General features: G+C 41.8%; 1 protein-coding gene across 4 annotated transcripts in view; it reads right to left on the bottom strand.

Annotated features, from left to right (window-relative positions):
• tanc1b (tetratricopeptide repeat, ankyrin repeat and coiled-coil containing 1b) overlaps positions 1–20,106 on the bottom strand; it is a gene marked incomplete at its 3' end in the record, with an annotated part of 144,768 nt that overhangs the window by 118,517 nt on the left and 6,145 nt on the right. For all 4 annotated transcript variants that reach the window (XM_083776986.1, XM_083776988.1, XM_083776987.1 and 1 more), the window contains exon 2: positions 11,304–11,397. In XM_083776986.1, the coding sequence (XP_083633112.1) occupies positions 11,304–11,364 (61 nt within the window). In that variant the 5' untranslated portion in view covers positions 11,365–11,397. The remainder of the gene's footprint in view (positions 1–11,303; positions 11,398–20,106) is intronic.

The raw sequence follows: 20,106 nt of genomic DNA, 5'->3' as shown, positions 1-20,106 counted from the left end.
CCATATTTTCATCAGTGCCTTACCCCCTAAAATTCTTCTTTAAAAAAAAACATTTCAAAATTGTTCAACTAGCCGATCTACATCGACAAAAAAAACAAAGGGCAAAGAAGTTCAGGAATAGGGGGTAAGGCACTGGCGAAAATAAGGCCCCAGCTCTCTAGATAAGTACAATTGACTTGTGCAACAACACTTAATCTCACATAGTATGGGACATAGTCACATAGTGAGCCAACTAAAGGTCAATTCAATAGTACTAAAATATATTAATGGACCACTTCACCACTTTTCAAGCTATCTTCATAATAATCCTCACTAATAATCATGATAAAATAGCACAATTATCTTTCTACTCAGTCCATGTCTCATAGGAGGGAAGTTCAGAAACCCGTCCACCAGTGACATCGTCGATATGGAATCCAAGCTAATAGAAACTGCAGGCTTTCTAACCATGAAAAGTTGCAATGCGAAAAAGGAAACCATCGTTCTCACGATAATAAAAATCCAAACTGATGGACAGGTTTCTGAACTGCCCACAGTCCTCCTATGAGACACAGAGTAGGAAAAAAGAATTGTATTTTATCATGAGCATTAGTGAGAACCAATTATCCCTTCACTAAGTCCCTCCCCAACCCATCCTTGTCCAATAGGCACGGTAGCAGCTGGAAGAAAGCTTGACCTGCATAGCAACCGTTGCTAAACTATTTGGATTGGCATTGGACAATCGCTTTTTGGGGTGGGATTTAGTGAAGGGCTAATTATATGAAGATAGGTTGAAAAGTGGTGAAGTGGTCCTTTAACACAGCTCCGTTCGATGTCTTTTCTTACAGAACCCTTGGCCATGTGACGTGAAGGAAAACAGAGCTCTGGCCTAAGGGTTGTTGTTTTTAGAGCTTTAACAAACAGCAAGACTGGCTGGCCAGGTTCACTGCTTTCCAAAGGAGCCCATATTTTGCTTTTCGACAGATGAGAGGGGAGAGACAGGGTGCGTCTCATATGGACGCACCTGAGGTTTGAGGGCGCGTGCTCATGTGTTTGTGTAAGCGTGTGCGCTGTGTGCAAAAGTGTGGGTGTCTATGTACGAGTGTTTGCGAGAGATGTGGTTTGAGCTACGCCCCGCTAATCGTTGCCTTCTGGCTGCAAAGTGCTTTGATACTGGTGGTGTAGGACTTGAGCTTCACTCAATGGTCTCCTTTGTGAATCAGGTGCATTCTTTACTTCCAACCATTTTAAACCGTGCCACTGTCTGGACTTGAAAATCTACATAAACAACCAAGCAAACTACCCATTCATTGGACATAAAGTCAAAAACATCAGCAGTATTTTTACTCTTTTCATTTGGGGGGAGGTGGGGTTAGGTGTAGCAGTAATGAGATAGACCTACATCTGCTTGGGTTGAAAGATTAATTGATTTAGAAAATCTTTCTAATCCTAGCAACATAATTTTAATTAGGAGCTCAAATTAACCAACCAAAAGGCTAATCTGAGTTTGATGAATTTATTTTTCAAAAAGGAAACCATGAACTAATAACGAAAATATACAGATTGTACTAAAGAAAGATGTATGGTTACATGTGTGCATGTGCAGTACACACGGTGCATGCACATGTGTATGTGACTGTGTGTGTGTGTGTGTGTGTGTGTGTGTGTGTGTGTGTGTGTGTGTGTGTGTGTGTGTGTGTGTGTGTGTGTGTGTGTGTGTGTGTGTGTGTGTGTGTGTGTGTGTGTGTGTGTGTGTGTGTGTGGTTCATGTATGTATGTCTGTGGTCTAGACATCCTGTGGCCCTCTGAGTTATGTGACTTCCAAATTAATGAACAGTTTACCTTGGGTTTGTTTACAAATTCCTCCTCTTCCATCCCAGGAATGAGGGTTTTATGGGAACCTAAGCATGCCCTTTCACCAACATACCTGGCCTCTTTCTCCTCCCCTACTGTTACCACACATCCAGCTACTATGGTGCCTGTATTTTTATTAGTATTCATTGAGACAGCAGGCATTAATAAGTATGGAAGCCCATTTTTGTCACTGTTATAACATTAGAAATTGTTTTTTTTTTCCCTTCAGAAGTGTCAACAGTCATTCTGAATAACTCTGAATTCTGATATGAAGTCAGAATCACAATGTTTTGTTGTTATTCAGCGGTGAAGATAAACCTCTATAAATAATATCCCAAATAACAGAAATAGGCATGAAGTCTAGTCTGTAATATAGGCCTACCAGGAAACCAAACATTCATGTTTCAACCTGGGCTATAGACTAATCTTAAGTACAAAACAACCATTTGACTAACACATGAAAATGTTCCCCGTAACCTCCTCCTAACTGTGGAGGAGCTTTCCTCAAACTTTCCTCACAAGCCGCGGAGAAGGAGGGAATGCTTCTTAAAATGGCTGTGGTGGAGGTGGTTATAGAGTAGGCTGGTACACAGCTGTGGGCAGAAAAGAAACTGGGCTGACATTGACAGCATTAGAATGGTACCTGTGGGCAGACTGTGAAAGATGGCTATGTCCAACAGCCTTTCAATTAGGGCTAGGCAATATATGGATACGATATCGATAATGTGATATGAGACTAGATATTGTCTGGATATTGTAATATTGTGATGATTTGGCATACTTGTTGTCTTTTCTGGTTTTAAACACTTATGACCTCTTTTATACTTCCTTATTACATGGCTTGGTTGAATGCTTGATTCTGATTGGTCAATCGCTGAATTCAGCGGTGTGTTAGTTCTTGATAACAGACCGCTCCGCTCTAAAACAGACCGCTGCCTAATCAAACCCTCTGAGCACCAGCTGTGCGGCTGCGCCCCGCATGATTTACAGCTGTTTCCAGCATGACAGCCATGTATACACACACACTGTGATACACAATGTCATTTACAGCTAAACATTGCTCTCTTTTTTTAAAACATTTGAGCGATAAATAGACAAAGTAGTAGTAGTACCCGAAAATGGATTCTATTTGATCAACTCACCTCCTTGTTTTCCAACAGTGTTCCAGCCCTGCAGCTGGGCAGACGCAGCCAGTGCGACACTTATGGAATACTTTTTGTTGGGTTATGGGTCCATTTATTAATTTATGTTAGGTAGCCATGTAATAAGCGGGATAATATCTGGCTAGGTGGTCATTGTCGAGATATAATTCACCTTCAGGGTGATTAACCACCTCTGCAAAAAACTCCCTGTCTGTGAATTATATCCCGACAATGACCACCTAGATATTATCCCTTACTTAGTGAAAATACCTGATCTGCAACGTGTCACCATAAAGTAGGCAGGGATTTTGGATATCTTAATATTTGATGTGGGGTTTTGAGCTTGCTTTTTCACAATTTTTCACAACGCGATGTTATGAAAAATATCCAGACAAATATATTGTGAAATTTGATTTTGTCCGTATCGCCCAAATCTATTCTCAATGCCTAGAAAACAGCTTCAGACCCCCATTCGAGATGGGATGGTCCATCCCCGTGTCTGAAAAAGAGGTTTTTACCTTAAACTCAAATCATGAGTGACTCAAATGCAATCGGCACCGCCACTCTACCTCGATGCTTCATCCTTGAGATAAAATGCCTCAGAGAAACTCATGTCATGCATCAGTAACGCCAGGCACTTCATTAGCTAATCAGGAGGGAATGCTGTCCTGCTGAACCTTTAAAGTGTCAACACACATGAAGAAAACTTATGGGTTTCAGGAGTCAAGAGGACCTTTCAGGGGAAAAGAAAATCTGCTGGGTAGTTTGGTATTTCAATGATGGTGCTTTCCTAAATGGGATATACATATTGAACTAACACTCAGCAAAGATCAAAGATTGTCATTTATGCCCATGGGAAGTGGTTGAATTAATCTCACTGAGCGACCAAGATGACACGTTTGTGTTTCTACCGCTATAAATGTCAGAAAGCAGAAATCCCAAAAAGTTGTCGCCATGTTTGAGATAAGACTTTAGTGCAATATCTTTTAAATGCTGTGTTGACATCAGTAGTGTTATAAGGCACCTTTTTGAAGACAGGAAGTGTTTCGGCAGCATTCTCAAACCTAAGGCACTTTTGAGCTACTACCCCTGGTATAATCAACAGGTAGGTTCAAGAGGAAGAGTCCCAGGCTAGCCTGAAAACAGGTGGTGATCATGCCTTGTTCAGCAGTCTGACTGTAGCAAGTGGAAGCTGTTCATCAACCTGATGGTGTTGCCTTTGATACTGATGTAGGCCTCTTTGCCAGGCCGTGGTCATTGTAGGGGAATGGGGATGCCCGTCCTTGATGATGTTGGGCTTTGACTACACACCTCTTCTTGTAGAGTTTCTGGAATGCAGGGAGCTCACCTCCCATCATGCTCTCGACGTTAAGGGAGAGGTTGTTCTTCCAGCACCAGAGGGCCAGTGAGTGGATCTCATCTCTGTAGTCAGACTCATCATTGTTGACGATTCAATCACTGTTGTGTCGTCCGCATACTTTATGATGGTGTTGGAGTCATGTGTGGCTGTGCTGTCATACGTGTACAGGGAGTAGAGGAGAGGGTTCAGCACGCATCCCTGGGGTGCCCCAGTGTTGAGGGTCAGGGAATGAGATGTGATGATGTCTCTGAGCTTTGTGTAAGGTTTTGCTGGGACTATGGTGTTGAATGCTGAGCAGTAGTCCACAAACAGCATACGTACGTATTTGTCCTTCAGCAGCTTTTGCCCGTATGCGAGAGGACGTTGTAGAGAGCCATGGCAATAACATGTGGCAATAGCAGTGGATCTGTTTTTACGGTATGCAAACTTGTTTTTTCTTTTCTCGAGTAGTACAGTTTTCATACTAGGCCAGAACACAGCCCGATAGAACACTTTCAATTGAGCTGTAGTACTTTCATATTGTTCTGTCTTTATGTGCTCTTTGGGACATAATTTGTGATATTGGGCTATAACAAAAAATGACTTGACATTATCAAGCAGACAACCTTCAGTACGAAAAAAAAACTTTGAATCAATTACCACTGCTGTCTGATCCTTGGAACCAAATCAAGGTTTCACATGACAACACCCAGAAACTTAGAAATGTTTGAGAGAGCATAGCATACCAGCCGTCCTGGGACAGCTGAGACAACAGTGTAGGCCTTAACAGTCTCTCAGTCAGTCAGTCAGACAGACAGACGTCATGCACACTAAGTTGTTAATATTCTTTTAGTCTTTCACCTTCTGAAACTAAATGAGGGCATCCTTTAATCGAACATTACCCAAACGCAAGATTAGAGAATTAAAATTCTATAGGGCAGTACACCCAATAAAGCACCACATTCTTGTCTGAGTTTACTTATCTCCAGCCGTTTCTCAATTAAATGTGGTTTATATTGATGGGATTTTGGTCTAAAGAGCAAAGCCATTCCCCGCTGTGGAAGATCTTTGATGGAAAGGGCAATGTGGCTGTGTGTTCACTCTTCATTTGGATGCAATGCTGTATTTGATGAGATCACAGTAACTTCAGAGGAAGCCACTAGGGCGGTTCCATGTGCACATGCCCGAGTGTTATCAGATGAGCTCCAGTCATCCACATCATTTAAACCTGTCAGTGGGAAGATGACATCTTCCTTTTTGTCTCTCTCATGCTGGAATGATTACGCCTCCTTCCTTTGTCGCAGACACTCGTGGCTAATGTGAAATATGAACGCCGTCACTGCGCGTTTTGCCAAGTATTATCATAATGGCTTCATTGTCATGAGCTGTATATTTAAAGCAGGATGGTGCAGCTGATCCCCTGTCGTGTTGACAGGCTAGCGACAGTACTGATGCTTCCCGTTTGACCAGGTGCATGGCTTCTGTCTCCATACGCCAAACAAGTTCTAAGAAGCCCTGCCAACTGGTAGTGGTGTGTGTGTGTGTGTGTGTGTGTGTGTGTGTGTGTGTGTGTGTGTGTGTGTGTGTGTGTGTGTGTGGAGGTTGTTTTGGATCGGGAGGGTGGGTGAACAGCTGAAGCTGCTGTTGGCCTCTTAAGCGTAAGCATAAGAAGCAATCCACGTCAGTGTGATTAACACTGGGTCGCCCACAAAGACGGACAACTTTGTCTGGCAGCTGCCGCAGACTGCCTGGCCAACAGAGTATAGCTAGCGAGAGTCAGAAAGCTTCAGGAGGCGTCGGGGCAGCCCACACATATCACTCAGCCACACAAGTTGTCTGTGCCTTGTGTGTGATGTTTTCACAAGGACATGTCTACTTTAACCCATAAGACCCGAGGCCGAGCCTACAATGTCTTCCAAATCCTAAAGGTTTTAAGAAATACTTAAGTTGCTAGATTAGTGGTGCTCAAAATGTTTTCATGTCAAGGACCCCCAAAATTATGTATTTGGCCGGACCCGCATCTGAAAATATTTTGTTATGTTGAACAAAACATATAATTCTAAGATTTGCAGAAATGTTTAATAATACATATAATTCTAAGATTTGCAGAAATGTTGCACGGTTTTTTAATAGCCAAAGAAATCTAAAAGGGCACATGCTTTCCCGGTTTTAATGGGTTAAACCTGGCGATGCTCCCAGGACATCTGCTGCACCGAGTGAAAGGTAAACTTTTTCTCAAACAAAGTAGGTGCCCAGGCCAAGCTAGATACAGAGACATCACAGGAAGGCTGCGAGGGCCATTCAGCAAAGAAAGAAAACAAAAGCTGTAAGAGGAAGGAAGGCAAAGGGAAGCTCTCCCCAAAGACAAAACATTAGACTCATTTCATCTGTTTCAAGTCTACCAGAGAGACAAGATAAAGCCTATAGTTTAGCCTCCCTCAATTTCCAACTCATAAAATGCATAAAAATCTTCGATACATCAGAGCCAGGCCCTGGAAATATATGGATTAACATATAACCCAAGATGAAACTACGGCCTCCTTTCTGTGACTGATGTATCCCAAGACGCAACTAAAGCCTCCTTTCTGTGACTGATGACAAAAGCAGGGGATGGGAAGTATTTCACAGGCTGTCAAAAGTATATGCATGCCATGATTGAGAAAGATCTATTTGGCACTAGTAGCAAAGGTGGAATATCAACATGTTTTAAAATGAAATATAATAAGGCTGGCTGTAAAACCTTACCCTGAACTCTTACGTGCTTCACATTTTTCTAAGGGCACTGATATTCGTTGTGTCCTCAAAACAAGCACAAGTTTAAATAAACGACAGCGTGAAAAGACAGACCTGCCATGTAATGAAAGCAGTCTGCTGTCTCAAATGTTTGCAAGCGAACTCCAAGCGAGACATTGCTGAGAATTAACAAGAGCTAATAGGTGAAACGCTCAATAAAACCAGAGGAAGCTGTATCCTCAAAGAGAATACCAATTACACCACACTAGTTTATTATTTTTCTTTTTTACGATATATAATCCTCTGAGCGCCCTGTGCCTTGAGCCTCAAATCCATTAATATCAGTGAAGCCTGCTGGCAATGTGACCTTTCTAAGACTGTTCACATCAAAGCCAGCAGGTCTCAAGCAAACTAGTATACCACTTCCGGAATGCTGGGCTATTAAAAAAGAAAAAGTGTACTTAAAAAGGATTAAAAGGGCCATTTCCAAACAGATTCCTTACAGATTTGGACTAGGAGGAGACAGTCAGAGTGGAGGAGGTGGTGGAGGAGGAATTAGGAGCAAAGAATGGAGAAAGACTAAATTAGCAAATGGTGTGTGTTTGTGGGTCTTGGTGATGTGGGGATCTCAGGGGCAAGCTAATGACTGTGGTCTTATCTGGCATGAAGGCCAAGTTTCCCCGTCTCCTTTAAAGCTGCCTCCAGCTTATAGCCACCATGTTATGAGCAATATATGCTGAGCTATCATGCAATTATACCATTATCAAGGTCTTTCCTCTAACCAATTTCCATTACATATTGCAGAGTAGATTTTATGAGGACTTGATCCCTTAAGTGTTTTATACTTCATTGTGCGGCAGTATTGCTCAGTATGGCAGTATTTCTCAGCAAAAATATGTACAAATTTCTATCCAAAAAATAAAATAAAATAAAATAAACCTTTAATTAAATCTTTATCCAGGACAAACAGAAGGTGCAGTGAATATTTTATGTACAATATGGTCACATCATTTCTCAGGGAGAATTAACAAAGCCTTTCCCTAGCCTAGCAGGTCTCTGCTGTTACTAACAACAAGCAAACTGAAATCGAACTTGATTCTGTGTGATGTTTGCATGTTCTCCCTGTGTTCCTGTGGGTTCGCTTCCCTCCCTCAACCTGATACATGCATGTTAGGGACATACTGCTGCCACGGCCCTTGGGCAAGGCATTGACTGACCTTAAGAGCTGGAGCTGAAACCCGAGCAGTCAGGCACTGCTCTGTGGCTTCCCAGTCCTCACTGTTTATTAGCATTTTTATACTTGTGCCCCTAATATGGGCATATCATTATAGAACACATTTTTCTAAAAGAAAAAAATCAAAAGAAATTAGCAAAAATAGCAGCTCTACAAGCTCATCATGATGCAACGTTTTAGATCAGCTATTACTCTATTTTGTTTTAACAAGGCTTAAGTGGTTCATACTTAGGATTCGTTCAAGGCAGAGGACACATTCCAGTTACAATATGCACATTCCAGTTACAATATGTGCAAATGCACTTGGCAAATACTTTAAACAGGGTGCCTGGGACGTGTGGACACGACTTAAGGTAATTATTTTAATCAATATAAAATGGGATTGCTAAAATAAATTTTATGACAGCGGCCGTTACTAGGCAACACCTTGCTTAGCCCCTCCCGGACCTGTTCTGATGCACGCGCAGCCATTCACTTCCTGGTTTACGGGCCGACAAAACTTCCTTATTTCCTCTGAATCTATGTATATAATGTAATGCTATGTAATGCTGCCTCCGTGCATGTTGATTCATAACCGCAATATTCTGTTCTCATTTCTGACTTCATCATGCATCTCGGTTAGAATATTAACACTTCTAAAGAGAGATCAGAGATACAGTGTTATACACTGTTAACTCTCTAGGAACAATTGTTACCAACGACCAATGGAAATCCCATCTCTAGAGCATTTTATCTGTCAAAGGTTCCCTGAATGACAGAGAGGAGTAGGAGTGGCCGGGTTTTATTGTCCCAGCATGAGAAAGGGAGAAAGACCTGCTTGGGCTTGATGGATGGGATTCAACTGGGTGAGGGGCCGGGAACAAGGACTTGTGTGGCCCACCATAAACTCCCTGATGTGCAACCCTCGTGCTTGCCGAAACTTCTGAGAGACTTACTAAGCATGTTTACAGGGTTCGATTTGTAAGGATACATTTTCCAAACCACGTATCCTATAATTTGTCATACAAAAACAAATAGCAAAAATAGCAATGCAATATGTCAAAACGCCATGCATTGTAAGCTTAAGATCTGAGTTTTCCACCAAATAACGATGCCAGGGTTAACATATATTATATTTGCAATTAAATTGTTAAATTGTGATATTATCAATAATCAAACAAACATATCAGACAAAGACTGTATTTCCCAAACAGGGATGCGTTTATAAATTCAGTCTGACCAGAAGCACAGACAAAACTAATCCCCATCGGTGATCAACATGAATGACCCGGAGAGATTCCAAAAGCAGGGGTATGGATTCCAACCGCCATCCTCCACAGCAACCCCTGCATGTGTACGTGTGTACTCTAGCATACAGTATGTGCTGATGACTAACCTTTGTCTAGCAATAGCAAGCATACATTATGGGCGGGTAACTAACGTAACTACACGGTGATGCTGTGATCTCAGAGTGATTCATGCTAGACAGGTTCCAACAGCTCAATGGGGGAACAATACACAGAGTCAACTTGCAATACAAACTGCTAACGTAACACAGATATGGTGGAGTTATATTAGTGTGTGTGTGTGTGTGTGTGTGTGTGTGTGTGTGTGTGTGTGTGTGTGTGTGTGTGTGTGGTCAGGGGTGAGGGGACCGCTAATCTATCTATGATTAATTTCTATATTACATCACAAGTCAAATAAGATGTTAAATTCCTCATAGAGATCAGGGGCAGAGGCTTGTCATAAAGACAGACATGAGGTAGGGCAGTAGGGTGTGTGACGTGTGTGTGTGTGTGTGTGTGTGTGTGTGTGTGTGTGTGTGTGTGTGTGTGTGTGTGTGTGCGCGCGCACACAGATAAGCTAGCAATGCAGTTTCCCAAATGTCTAGGCAAGCCAGACCTCTTTCCCACTGAATTTTATTTGCACCCACCCAGTATACTGTGGAGTGAAACAAGTCAAGTCAAAACAAGCCTGATTGAAATGGTATCTTTAAAAAAAGGGAGTTTTCTGTGAAACAGCCCCTGGACAAAGCTGGCAAGAGCAGATCTGTGAGAAGTTCAACAACTGTACCGATCACCTGAATGAGAGCAGATTATCTGCTGCTACCAGTAGTACATAGGTGGGAAGGCAAGTTTAGGCTGGTGGACGTACAATTAGCACACATGATCCCGTCTGTTATGGCAGGGCGGACTATCAGAGGAAGCCATTGTATGTGAAGGAGAGAAGTCAGCAATTCTCTGGTGGGGATGACTCAAGTTAAGTCACAGCATACGGAAAATTCTACAGAGGGCCCAGTATAAGCAGCCAAAACAAACTTCTGTGATGTCAGATTGATGGTACTGCACTGCTAGATAGCAATATGGCTTCCGAACGCATTCAGGAAGAAAGATGGAGGATTAAGATGGCACTGACATGTAAAAGTCAGTCGTGCCATTCCATCTAGTTTGCCATTATATTCTTGTTTACTGTACTGTGTGAAACACTTAAAATGTCATATTTACTTTATCACCAGGGTGTGGTTACCATTGCCCCATTATACTTTGTGTGCAATGTGCATGGGAATTTTGTAGTTTAATACTAAACAAATTAACTGCTCACCCAGAGAAAACTTGTCAAGCACAGCGGCATTGACACAGGTTTATTGACCATATATGTTCAGGCCTCTTGCCACGAATGTTGGCTTAGGTGATGGCATGTTTACCAAGTGAGCGTGACAGATGTTGCAGAGTTTGTATGTTTTCATCCCAGGTGTCTCTTTAGCTAGCGTTAGCTTACTTCAACTCACTTTGCGCATCACATTAACTTGACAAAGAACTGGGTCCACAAGAAGTTCTTCAGGGAACATATACTGTAAAAGGTCAAGAAGAAATTATAAACATGCTGCCCATTATTTGCCTTTGTGCACACAAACACAAATGAAAGGATCTGAGAACATTGTGTGTCGCTGTGAGGGATTGTGCGTGTGGGCAGGAGTGATGAGTTGTTTTTGTTTCCCAGCGCCCCCAAAGTGAACTCGTTTTTCTCCTCCTCTCTCACATACCTGCTTCCTTCTTGCTCCCCTTCCCTCCATCTCTGTTCTTCTTCAGCACGGCCTTGAACATGGTGAGATTCCTGGAATCCTCTCGCCAGCTCCCCTGCAAGAAACACAGACATGTTCAATCACTCGCAGCCAGGCAGAGACAGTGAGAAACCATCCATTCTCACTCAACAGTTCAATGATGGAGGTTACTCGATGTCAGAAACTGCGAGTATAACTTAACTCCCTCTGCAAAAAAATAGAAACGAAAATAAATAAGTTTAAACAGCAGTCATTTTCGGCTCAAAGGGGACACGTCGGAGCAGGAAGAATCCCCAGAGGTTGCATGTCGATGACAACATGTCCCCTGCATTTAATTTTTTCCTCCTGGCACCCGGCTGGGAGTTTTCCCACAGCACACACAATCCTGCAGGTCATCAGTGGAGGGGTGGCGTGGAAAGAATGCGCCAATATTTAAACAGAACGACAAGTTCTCCTATCTTGTTATGCAGGAAAACACTGTCGGATTCCCTGAATTCCACATCTAATTAATGCTACAGGATGAACTTGGGACATTTTTGACCACTTTCAGTTTCTTATAAAGCTGGCATTACACTGGCAGAACCCTCAGGGTCAAAGTCAAACTCTAAAGCCTAGCCTAATTTTGCCTGCCTTCATTTGTTTACTTAGCAATGTTATGTCACACTAAGTATGAAAGCCACTCGGCTAACAGAGCTATCACCTGAAGTAAGAAAGAAATATGTAGTACTAGACAATGAATTGCTTGGAACCAGTTATTTTTCTTGTAATTTTTTGCTTTGGTGGTCAGACTCGTCAGAGACAGGTTAACATGCAAGACATGATGCGAGTTCAATTAAAAACTCAGGTTCTCTCAACTCACAAGGAGCATTGTGTCTAACTGACTGGGTCACCAGGCACCCTGCCTGGAACTTTTCTATTTCAGACCACCTCAACTCACTCAGGTTGTTGCAATGCATCGCAATAATACAAACGGAGGGAATGGGTAAGACCAAATAAGGGCGTCCCATCGCACAAACAAAGCACAGCAATGCACTGGGGCTTGGGCCCCAGAAACCAGGCTTCCGGTTAGCAAGGCTAGTGCCCATTAACAACACTCGTAAAACCACACAGTCCTCTGGCATCAACAGAGTTGAGTCGACTAGAGTCTAATATTTAGACCTCACTGCTAGGGCTGGGGGAGAGGCTATTGATCCGTTCCGGCCTTGATGTTCATAGATGAAACATGGTGAAGCTACGACTACAGGTGTAGATCTGGAGTAAAAGTGAAGAATGTCCCTGATGAATATGTGCACGTTCGTCATAGCCTTGAACACAGAAATCAGACGTTGAAGAGGAATTCTAGGATGTAGATATGCATTATATGTGAGGAGACTCACAGTGGCACCAACTGATGATCATGATCACACACGTGTGTCTTTATGTGCATCGTTGTGTAAAATGCGATTGAAACTATAGCTCACATACCCACACACCTGTGATGGTGAGGAAGATAAGGTAGACTCAAGATCTCAAGCTTACTCGAGTAAATATAACACTAATGACACTAACGGTTGTCCGACTGCCGGTGACGCGTTATTATGGATCCCACCGCAGTTCTAGGAAAGCCCTGCTGTGATTGGCCAGTAGTCGTTGTGATTGACAGTTCGTCATTAGTCCTACAACTACAACCTATCTCAAACCCTCACCGTAAACCTAACCTCCCACCTAAACCTAACCCTAACCCATGTCTAGCCATCAGGTTGCCCGACGCACAAGGGCATTCCCTCTTCATTAAATATTATTGTGTTATTCATGAAGTACTATGCAACCTACTGTACTCAAGGCAGTATCTCTACAAAAGAAGCCTCCTGTGTCATGCGGCGAGTATGATAACTCAACCATCTGCACAGTTCATTTAATTTACAAGGGTTCCCTAAATAGCCACATAGATGATAGGCCGGGCCTGATCTACTAGCTCACAACATGATGTGCTATTTCTGAAAAGGATTTATAAGTCTGTGCCAGTGTGCCTACATGCCCAAATAAGTGGGGACACCCGATTGAAAGTGGTTAAGAGAATAAATTACATTTAGCCTAAATCTAGCCAAGATTATCGACAGACAAATGGAAAGAGACAGCACGCTCAGTCATTTACAGTGCATTCCACTCTGTCCCGTGCCATATCCTCTCTCCTCTGCAATGTACAACATCAATTGTAAACACTGTGGCATTTCAATCCCACTTTCACAAGACAGGAAGACGACTGCTAATGACAGCACAAAAGAGCAGATTAGAGCTACGTTCGAGCATATCCAACACAATAGACTACAGTCATCCTGATGCGGCTCAGCACTTTGTACAGTCGCACTGTTTCAAACTCAGGCCCATCCCTCTTTCCATGCATCTCTGCAGTGATGCACAGAAACCGCTTCCTCTGCACAGCTCTGGCCAGTACACCAGCCTAGGATCCTATTTCTAGCTGACCGATCAACTTTCAACTCTCCAACACATCCAGAATCAAACAAAAGACGACAGCACTCCTTGATTCGGCTCCACACGTTAAGAAAGATGAGCAGAGTCACAATTTTAATGCGTTTTAATACATTTGAATCTATAGTCCCTAGTATACAGTATACATTGTACAACACAACACACAATACAGTACTACAACAAAACATATATAAGTGCATTCTAAAAGTAACAGTTACAGTACAGAAGTACGTAAAGTATGTAAAGGCAGTGTCAGAGACAGGTGGTATGATTAATACTCATGATTGCAAGTTTAGTGTTCTTCAAGGCATCTTGTAAGCTTAATATGTTTAATGGCGAAATTAGTGCACAATGGCAAGGAAAGGGTCCTGCGAATAAGGCTGGATAGCCGAAACGTTTGTCATGTAACTTAAGTAATGTAAAGTATACATAATGTGAACATGCACCTTACATCATTATCAGACATTTTATCCTTCAACTTGTGCACCCTGTGGATATACAGGTTTTGTAGCAATTGTCGAAATATTAGTCTTTAATTGTCGAATGTTAATCATGTTCTAATCATATACTTTACTTAAAAACATTTTCCAAATATTTGTTTGTTTTACATTTTTGACAAAGTTTTACACCACCTACCCCGTTACCTTAGCTTGCTGCGAGCTGATCACTGTATATGACTGTGTAATTACTTGCGCAAGCAGAGCGCGCAAGTAATAATTTCGCCCGGTCTGTGTGCACCGTGCCAGCCAACCCGCCACTTGATGCGTATGCAAATAAAACAGCAAATTTGTGCCTGGTTTGCTGGGACCAGATTACATAATAAATGACTATATGTCTTACGTCATCATTTAGAGCTAGTCATACGTATACTATATACATAATCAGTTATAAAATAGCAAATTGTGCCTGATTTGCTGGGACCAGAGTACATGGTGTGTATATGTATGACTAGCTCTCAATGATGACGTAAGAAATATAGTCATTTATGTAATCTGGTCCCAGCAAACCAGGCACAAATCTGCTGTTTTATTTGCATACGCATCAAGTAGCGGGTTGGCTGGCACGGTTTTTGGCGCAAAGTAACCACAGTATGACAGTATACCGCTAATCAACTTACAACTACATACTCTATATAGTATATGTATAACTGCTCTCAATGATGACGTAAGTAATACAACATTATGTTTCTGGGGTGTATAAAAGTAACGATAGTGTCAAAAAGTTAACCATAAAGCTTAACGTTAGTGTAGTGTGCAAAAACTAAGTACATATCTAAGTATATATAAGTATATATGCAAAAACTAAGTTAAAGTTTTATTCTAGAAAGAGAAGATATATATACTTTCAGAGGGGACCACTGACCTTAAGAACTGGCCTAAAGAACCACTGAGCAGGTCAGACCTGTAAGATCTTACCCAGGATTAGACTATCATCCAGTGCATACGGTGTCCGCGGGTAGATAAAATATCAAAGAGCGTGGAGTTATAGGACAAAGTTCTAGTCTAGAAAGAGAAGATATATACTTTCAGAGGGGACCACTGACCTAAAGAACTGGCCTACAGAACCACTGACGGGAACCACTGATCTAAAAGTCCTTTTGAGCAGCTCGGACCTGTAAGATCTTACCCAGGATTAGACTATCATCCAGTGCATACAGCGTCCGCGTGTAGATAAACAATGGAACTATCTACAGATATACCTTCAAATAAAAGGATTAAGAAGAACCCCGTAATTACCATCTCAGAATTAAGTTCATTATCAGTTGGAAGTCGTGAAAGTTGGAAAATCTTAGCACAAGTAATTACTAAAAGTGAAGAACGTACATATGCTAACGGAGTATACTTCTTCTTTCGAGTTTCAGACAGTACAGCAACAATTAAGGTAGTAGGATTTAATCAAGAATCAGAAAAGTATTTTAATTTGATTCAAGTAAACAAGAGTTATTTCATCACTGACGGGCAATTTAAAGAAATAAATCCAAAATATCGTACTGAACGGGATCTAGAATATTTCTAAATTGATAAAAGTGTATTTCTTATATAGATAGAAACTTGAACCATACTTAATAATACTAGGTGTTTACATGCATAAAGTAGATAGGTAGCAAATAGTTACAACTAGACATTTCAAACGTTCCTTCACAGAGATACTGAGATTCCACAGTTTACAGCAGTCGAAAATACTTGCGCGCTCTGCTTGCGCACTAGTTGGCCATTTATGGCCTACTAGTGTGCAACAAGCAAGTATGCACTCGACAGAGTGCAGTTCTAGTTTGATTTGTTTTTATTTCCCCTCTGGAATGAATAAATAATTTATATTCTAAAAATCACACCCGTGTGTGTAGGACGAAAATAGAAAATGTGCTTGTGACGTAAATTCTCCATCCATTGTCAATGGGAATTTAATGTTTGTGTAAGACGAAAAATCTACACTAATAGCTGATTAGTCATCAATTAAATGTGCCATGAGTAAATCCTACTCAGGAATCATCTAATTTGTCATCAGGCAAATTTGTCATTTAGGCTAACTTAAAATGTGATTCAATCAATATTTTCTACAGTTTCTACAGCTTTTGTCATACGACATGGTTATTCAACAGTAGCCTATAATTATAGGCTACTAACCAAAGCCATACAGGAGGATCCTACAGTGTCTTCTCAAATCACCCAGTGTAGCACATTGGCCTGGTCAGGCGTAACGGTGTGTCCAGTTCGCCTGCTGTGTGGGAGCTCGCTGCTCATCACCACAGCAACAATAAACACAGCCCGTGTTAACCCATAGGAAATGAGAAACGCCTTACCCATTATTCCAAAAGCCAACATGACAAATTCCTGCCCTCACTCCCCTGCACAGTGCACACACACGTGCGCACACACACACACACACACACACACGCGCGCACACACTTACTTTCTGAGATATGCATAATCTCTTACTCGTATAGAGTATGCCCACCTGCCCTGAGTCTTTATCTGAATGAAATTCAATACTTGTATCCCTATCCATTTTCAATAAGACTTCACAATGACAGTGGAAGAAGGCACTGAGGCAATGATGGATATGACAGCCTTGGCCAGCCAAGCTTGCCTGTATAGATCATTTTGAAGTTTCAGCTTTCATGTAATTTGGAACGTTGATCCTAGACATTGATATCTCTGCCCATTTCCTCTTTTATCCAATCTTCCTAAACCACCACATTTAAAAGAGTGTTCATGGCGGAAATGAGTGATGCTGTGAAATATGATTTGATGTCAGAAATCTAATGTAAGAATTGAAATAGTCTACTGTACTTATAAATTATAATATAACTCATAATATTCTCATGGCTCATGGCTTATGTTCATAATATCAATTATTTGTCCTACCAACAGCCTTATTCTGTAAAGGAAAGCGAACAGCACATGTTTACAATCAGTGATCCACACATTCCTTTGTATGGTATTGTGCCGGCACACTTAAGAGCAAAGTGTACCACATTGGAATTCATCACAGACCGTGTCAAACAGAGACATGCACACCTGTCGTGCAGGCTTAACATTTTAGTTGGAGTTTCCCCAATCAAGCCTTTTATTTACGCAGCCAGGGTTGAAAATATTTGAAGAACACATATGGGCAAAGTATTTGGATGCATCCTGAGCTTCAGGCTACTTCTGTTGGAGGTGGATGAGAGAGGCATGCATGCAGCAGGGGCTATTCCTTTACCCTCTGAGCTCCCCTGGACATCTGATCCTAAGAAAGTTAGGCTAATGAAATCAACGTGTGGCTCTTACCAGAAGAAAGGGGCAAAATCAACATCAAACAGCGATAAGTCGTGGTGGGGATTATAATAGTGACCTTTGCGAGAAACTCTCTTCAGAGATAAGTTATGGCCTGTGTTGCATGTGGCAGGAGAGGCATCAAGACCCAGATCATGTCCATTCCGTGGCATCTAAGTCGAGTTTGGGTATTTGCTTCAATGCAAGAAGTCCCCCTTCGGAGGGGCCTCTCCATATTGGAACAGAGCAGCCAAAGTCGCAGTGAAGCTGACAGAGCTTTGTGGACACACTGCTTAAATAGACAGAGAGCAGGCGCTCAATATTCACGTTTGCTCTGCAAGAGATCCCAGAGAAACAGCAGAGTATTAGGTCCCCCCCCGCAGAGGAGAAGAGCAACAGGTCACACTGTATTCATGCTTCAAAATAGAGAAAATAACTCAAAAAAATAGGATGTGTTCCATTCGATACGGTGCCAAAGACCACAATACAACAAATGAGTCACAAGATGTTGTTCAACTTGGCCTGTGTTCACCTTTAGAACCATGATGACCGTTACCTCTGCTGTAACAATAGAAAGGAGATTATTCTAGTCTATGATAGTATGACCTGTGACCCAGAAGTGAAAGTGCTCTTTCAGCTGAGAGAAATTGGATACTGCACAGGGTGGAGGGGGTGCTCAGGTTATCAACGGGTCTTCCATCAGTTGAGTTCAAATCCATACAGGTTGAGAAGAAGAGAAAAAAAGAGCCTCACCTGCACAATGCAGGACGTGACATGCGGTTAATGGGGCCATGTAGCTATACAGCTGTCATCTGAGAACCCTGACTATATATAGAACGGAAATGGGATTGTTTTTCCTGATTGCCTCTGGCAGTGAAGAGTTTCACACACACAAACATATATTGGCGGTTGGGAGACTTAGAAGCTGCTTTGTCCTCTGTCGAATGGCAAACAATAGGGACAGCAACCTTCAGCATCGTCCGACATCACCACTTGTCCGCAATAGCTGGGAAGCACTTACAGCCCCCCCTCCCCACTTTCTTGTCTCTCTGTCTTGCCTAGTAACAGCCCTGGCGACCAACCGATTCTGCATGAATGATTGCTCTCAAATTTCTACACTGTTGTCATAGCGACATCGAGATTCACGCCAGGGCCCGACCTTCAAGTTTTGTTTAATAAGCATAGCCAGAATCACACAAAGAATGCCTGATGAGTTCTAATTTGAAGAGATGGCAAAGATGAAAAAGATTTCTCCCATGAACTTTTGACAGGTTAACAACATCCATTCTTTTGTGGTCCATTCATAAGAGAGGCCTGCCCATGAAACAATGGGTATTTAACATGGCTCGAAGTCTTGAAGGAAGTGGAGGAGCAGGTATGGAGTAACAATGTCTCAGCCATTGTACACGGTCATGTTTACAAATGTAGGCAATGAATAGACGTTTTATAGTCTTTTTTGCAGAGCTGAGGTGGCGCTTGTTTTACAGGTTAGTGTTAGGTTTAGGCATAGTTTTACTGAGGTTAGGTTTAGGCATAGTTTTTGTGAGGTTAGGGTTAGGTTTATGCATAGTTTTTGTGAGGTTATATAACCCCGCCCTACTAGTTGTAGCTGGCGTTGTACAACAAGCGTCCCATCAGCTCCCATTTGAAACCCATGGTCTGCAAAAAAGGTAGTCCAGGTTTTATAACCAGTCAATTTTATACTCCCTCTCTGAGACACCGTCGTCCATATAAGGCACAGACTGTAGGCTCTAATGTTTAACTGAGCAAAAAAGGCTGTACTCTTGTGTTTAATGATTTTCTCCCAGTCTCCAGTAGTAAGGCCAATGTTTTACTTTTCTGTTATAATACTATAGCTAACTGTGCACATCAGACCATCAAAAGTGAGTACCTCGCTTTACCCGCCAGGGTTCTTAATTAGAATATTCCATATGGCTGACATTCTTTTCCCAAACCACATTAAAGTGCCATGATTGCATTCATTCTTAATGTGTGTGGAGCCAGGCACCTAATCCTGGGAGTGTTAATAATTCCATTCTGTATTCATTCAAATCAGGTGACTGATGTGGCACTTGATCATCGTAAACTCTATTATAAACACCACTGATTGCTCATCCATGTAGTTTGGACACATCTAACACAAAAAAGCTTTGAGCGGTATTTACATAAACTCAGATCTGCCTAAGATTAGGGAAGCAGGTTGTCATTCTCACACATTAGACATGTCTGCTTAGTGCTTATTCACCTTTACCCTAGAGGCAAAATGAGGTCATTCAATCCCAGGTAGATTTCTTAACTTGGGGCAAAGTTTCTCATCAAGGCTGAATATTCACATATAGATAGATACACACAGATAATATGTCTGAGCTGCTAATTAGCGAGTACAGTAGTAGTGACCATGGGAGAATGACTGCTATTCAAAAGATATGAAAAGAGATTATATTGACAGTGATACATCATTCCAGACTCTAATTTCTAAATTAGGCCTAATTTACTTTTTTTACCAGCTGCTATACAATAGCAAGCCAAATCTATAATCAATGTCCAAGGTAGTCCAGTAG

The sequence above is a fragment of the Protomyctophum parallelum genome (assembly GCF_964188405.1).
Source record: "Protomyctophum parallelum genome assembly, chromosome: 11".
Lineage (NCBI taxonomy): Eukaryota > Metazoa > Chordata > Actinopteri > Myctophiformes > Myctophidae > Protomyctophum > Protomyctophum parallelum.
Note: the sequence above shows the minus strand (reverse complement) of the source record. Positions and strands in the feature narration are given on the sequence as shown.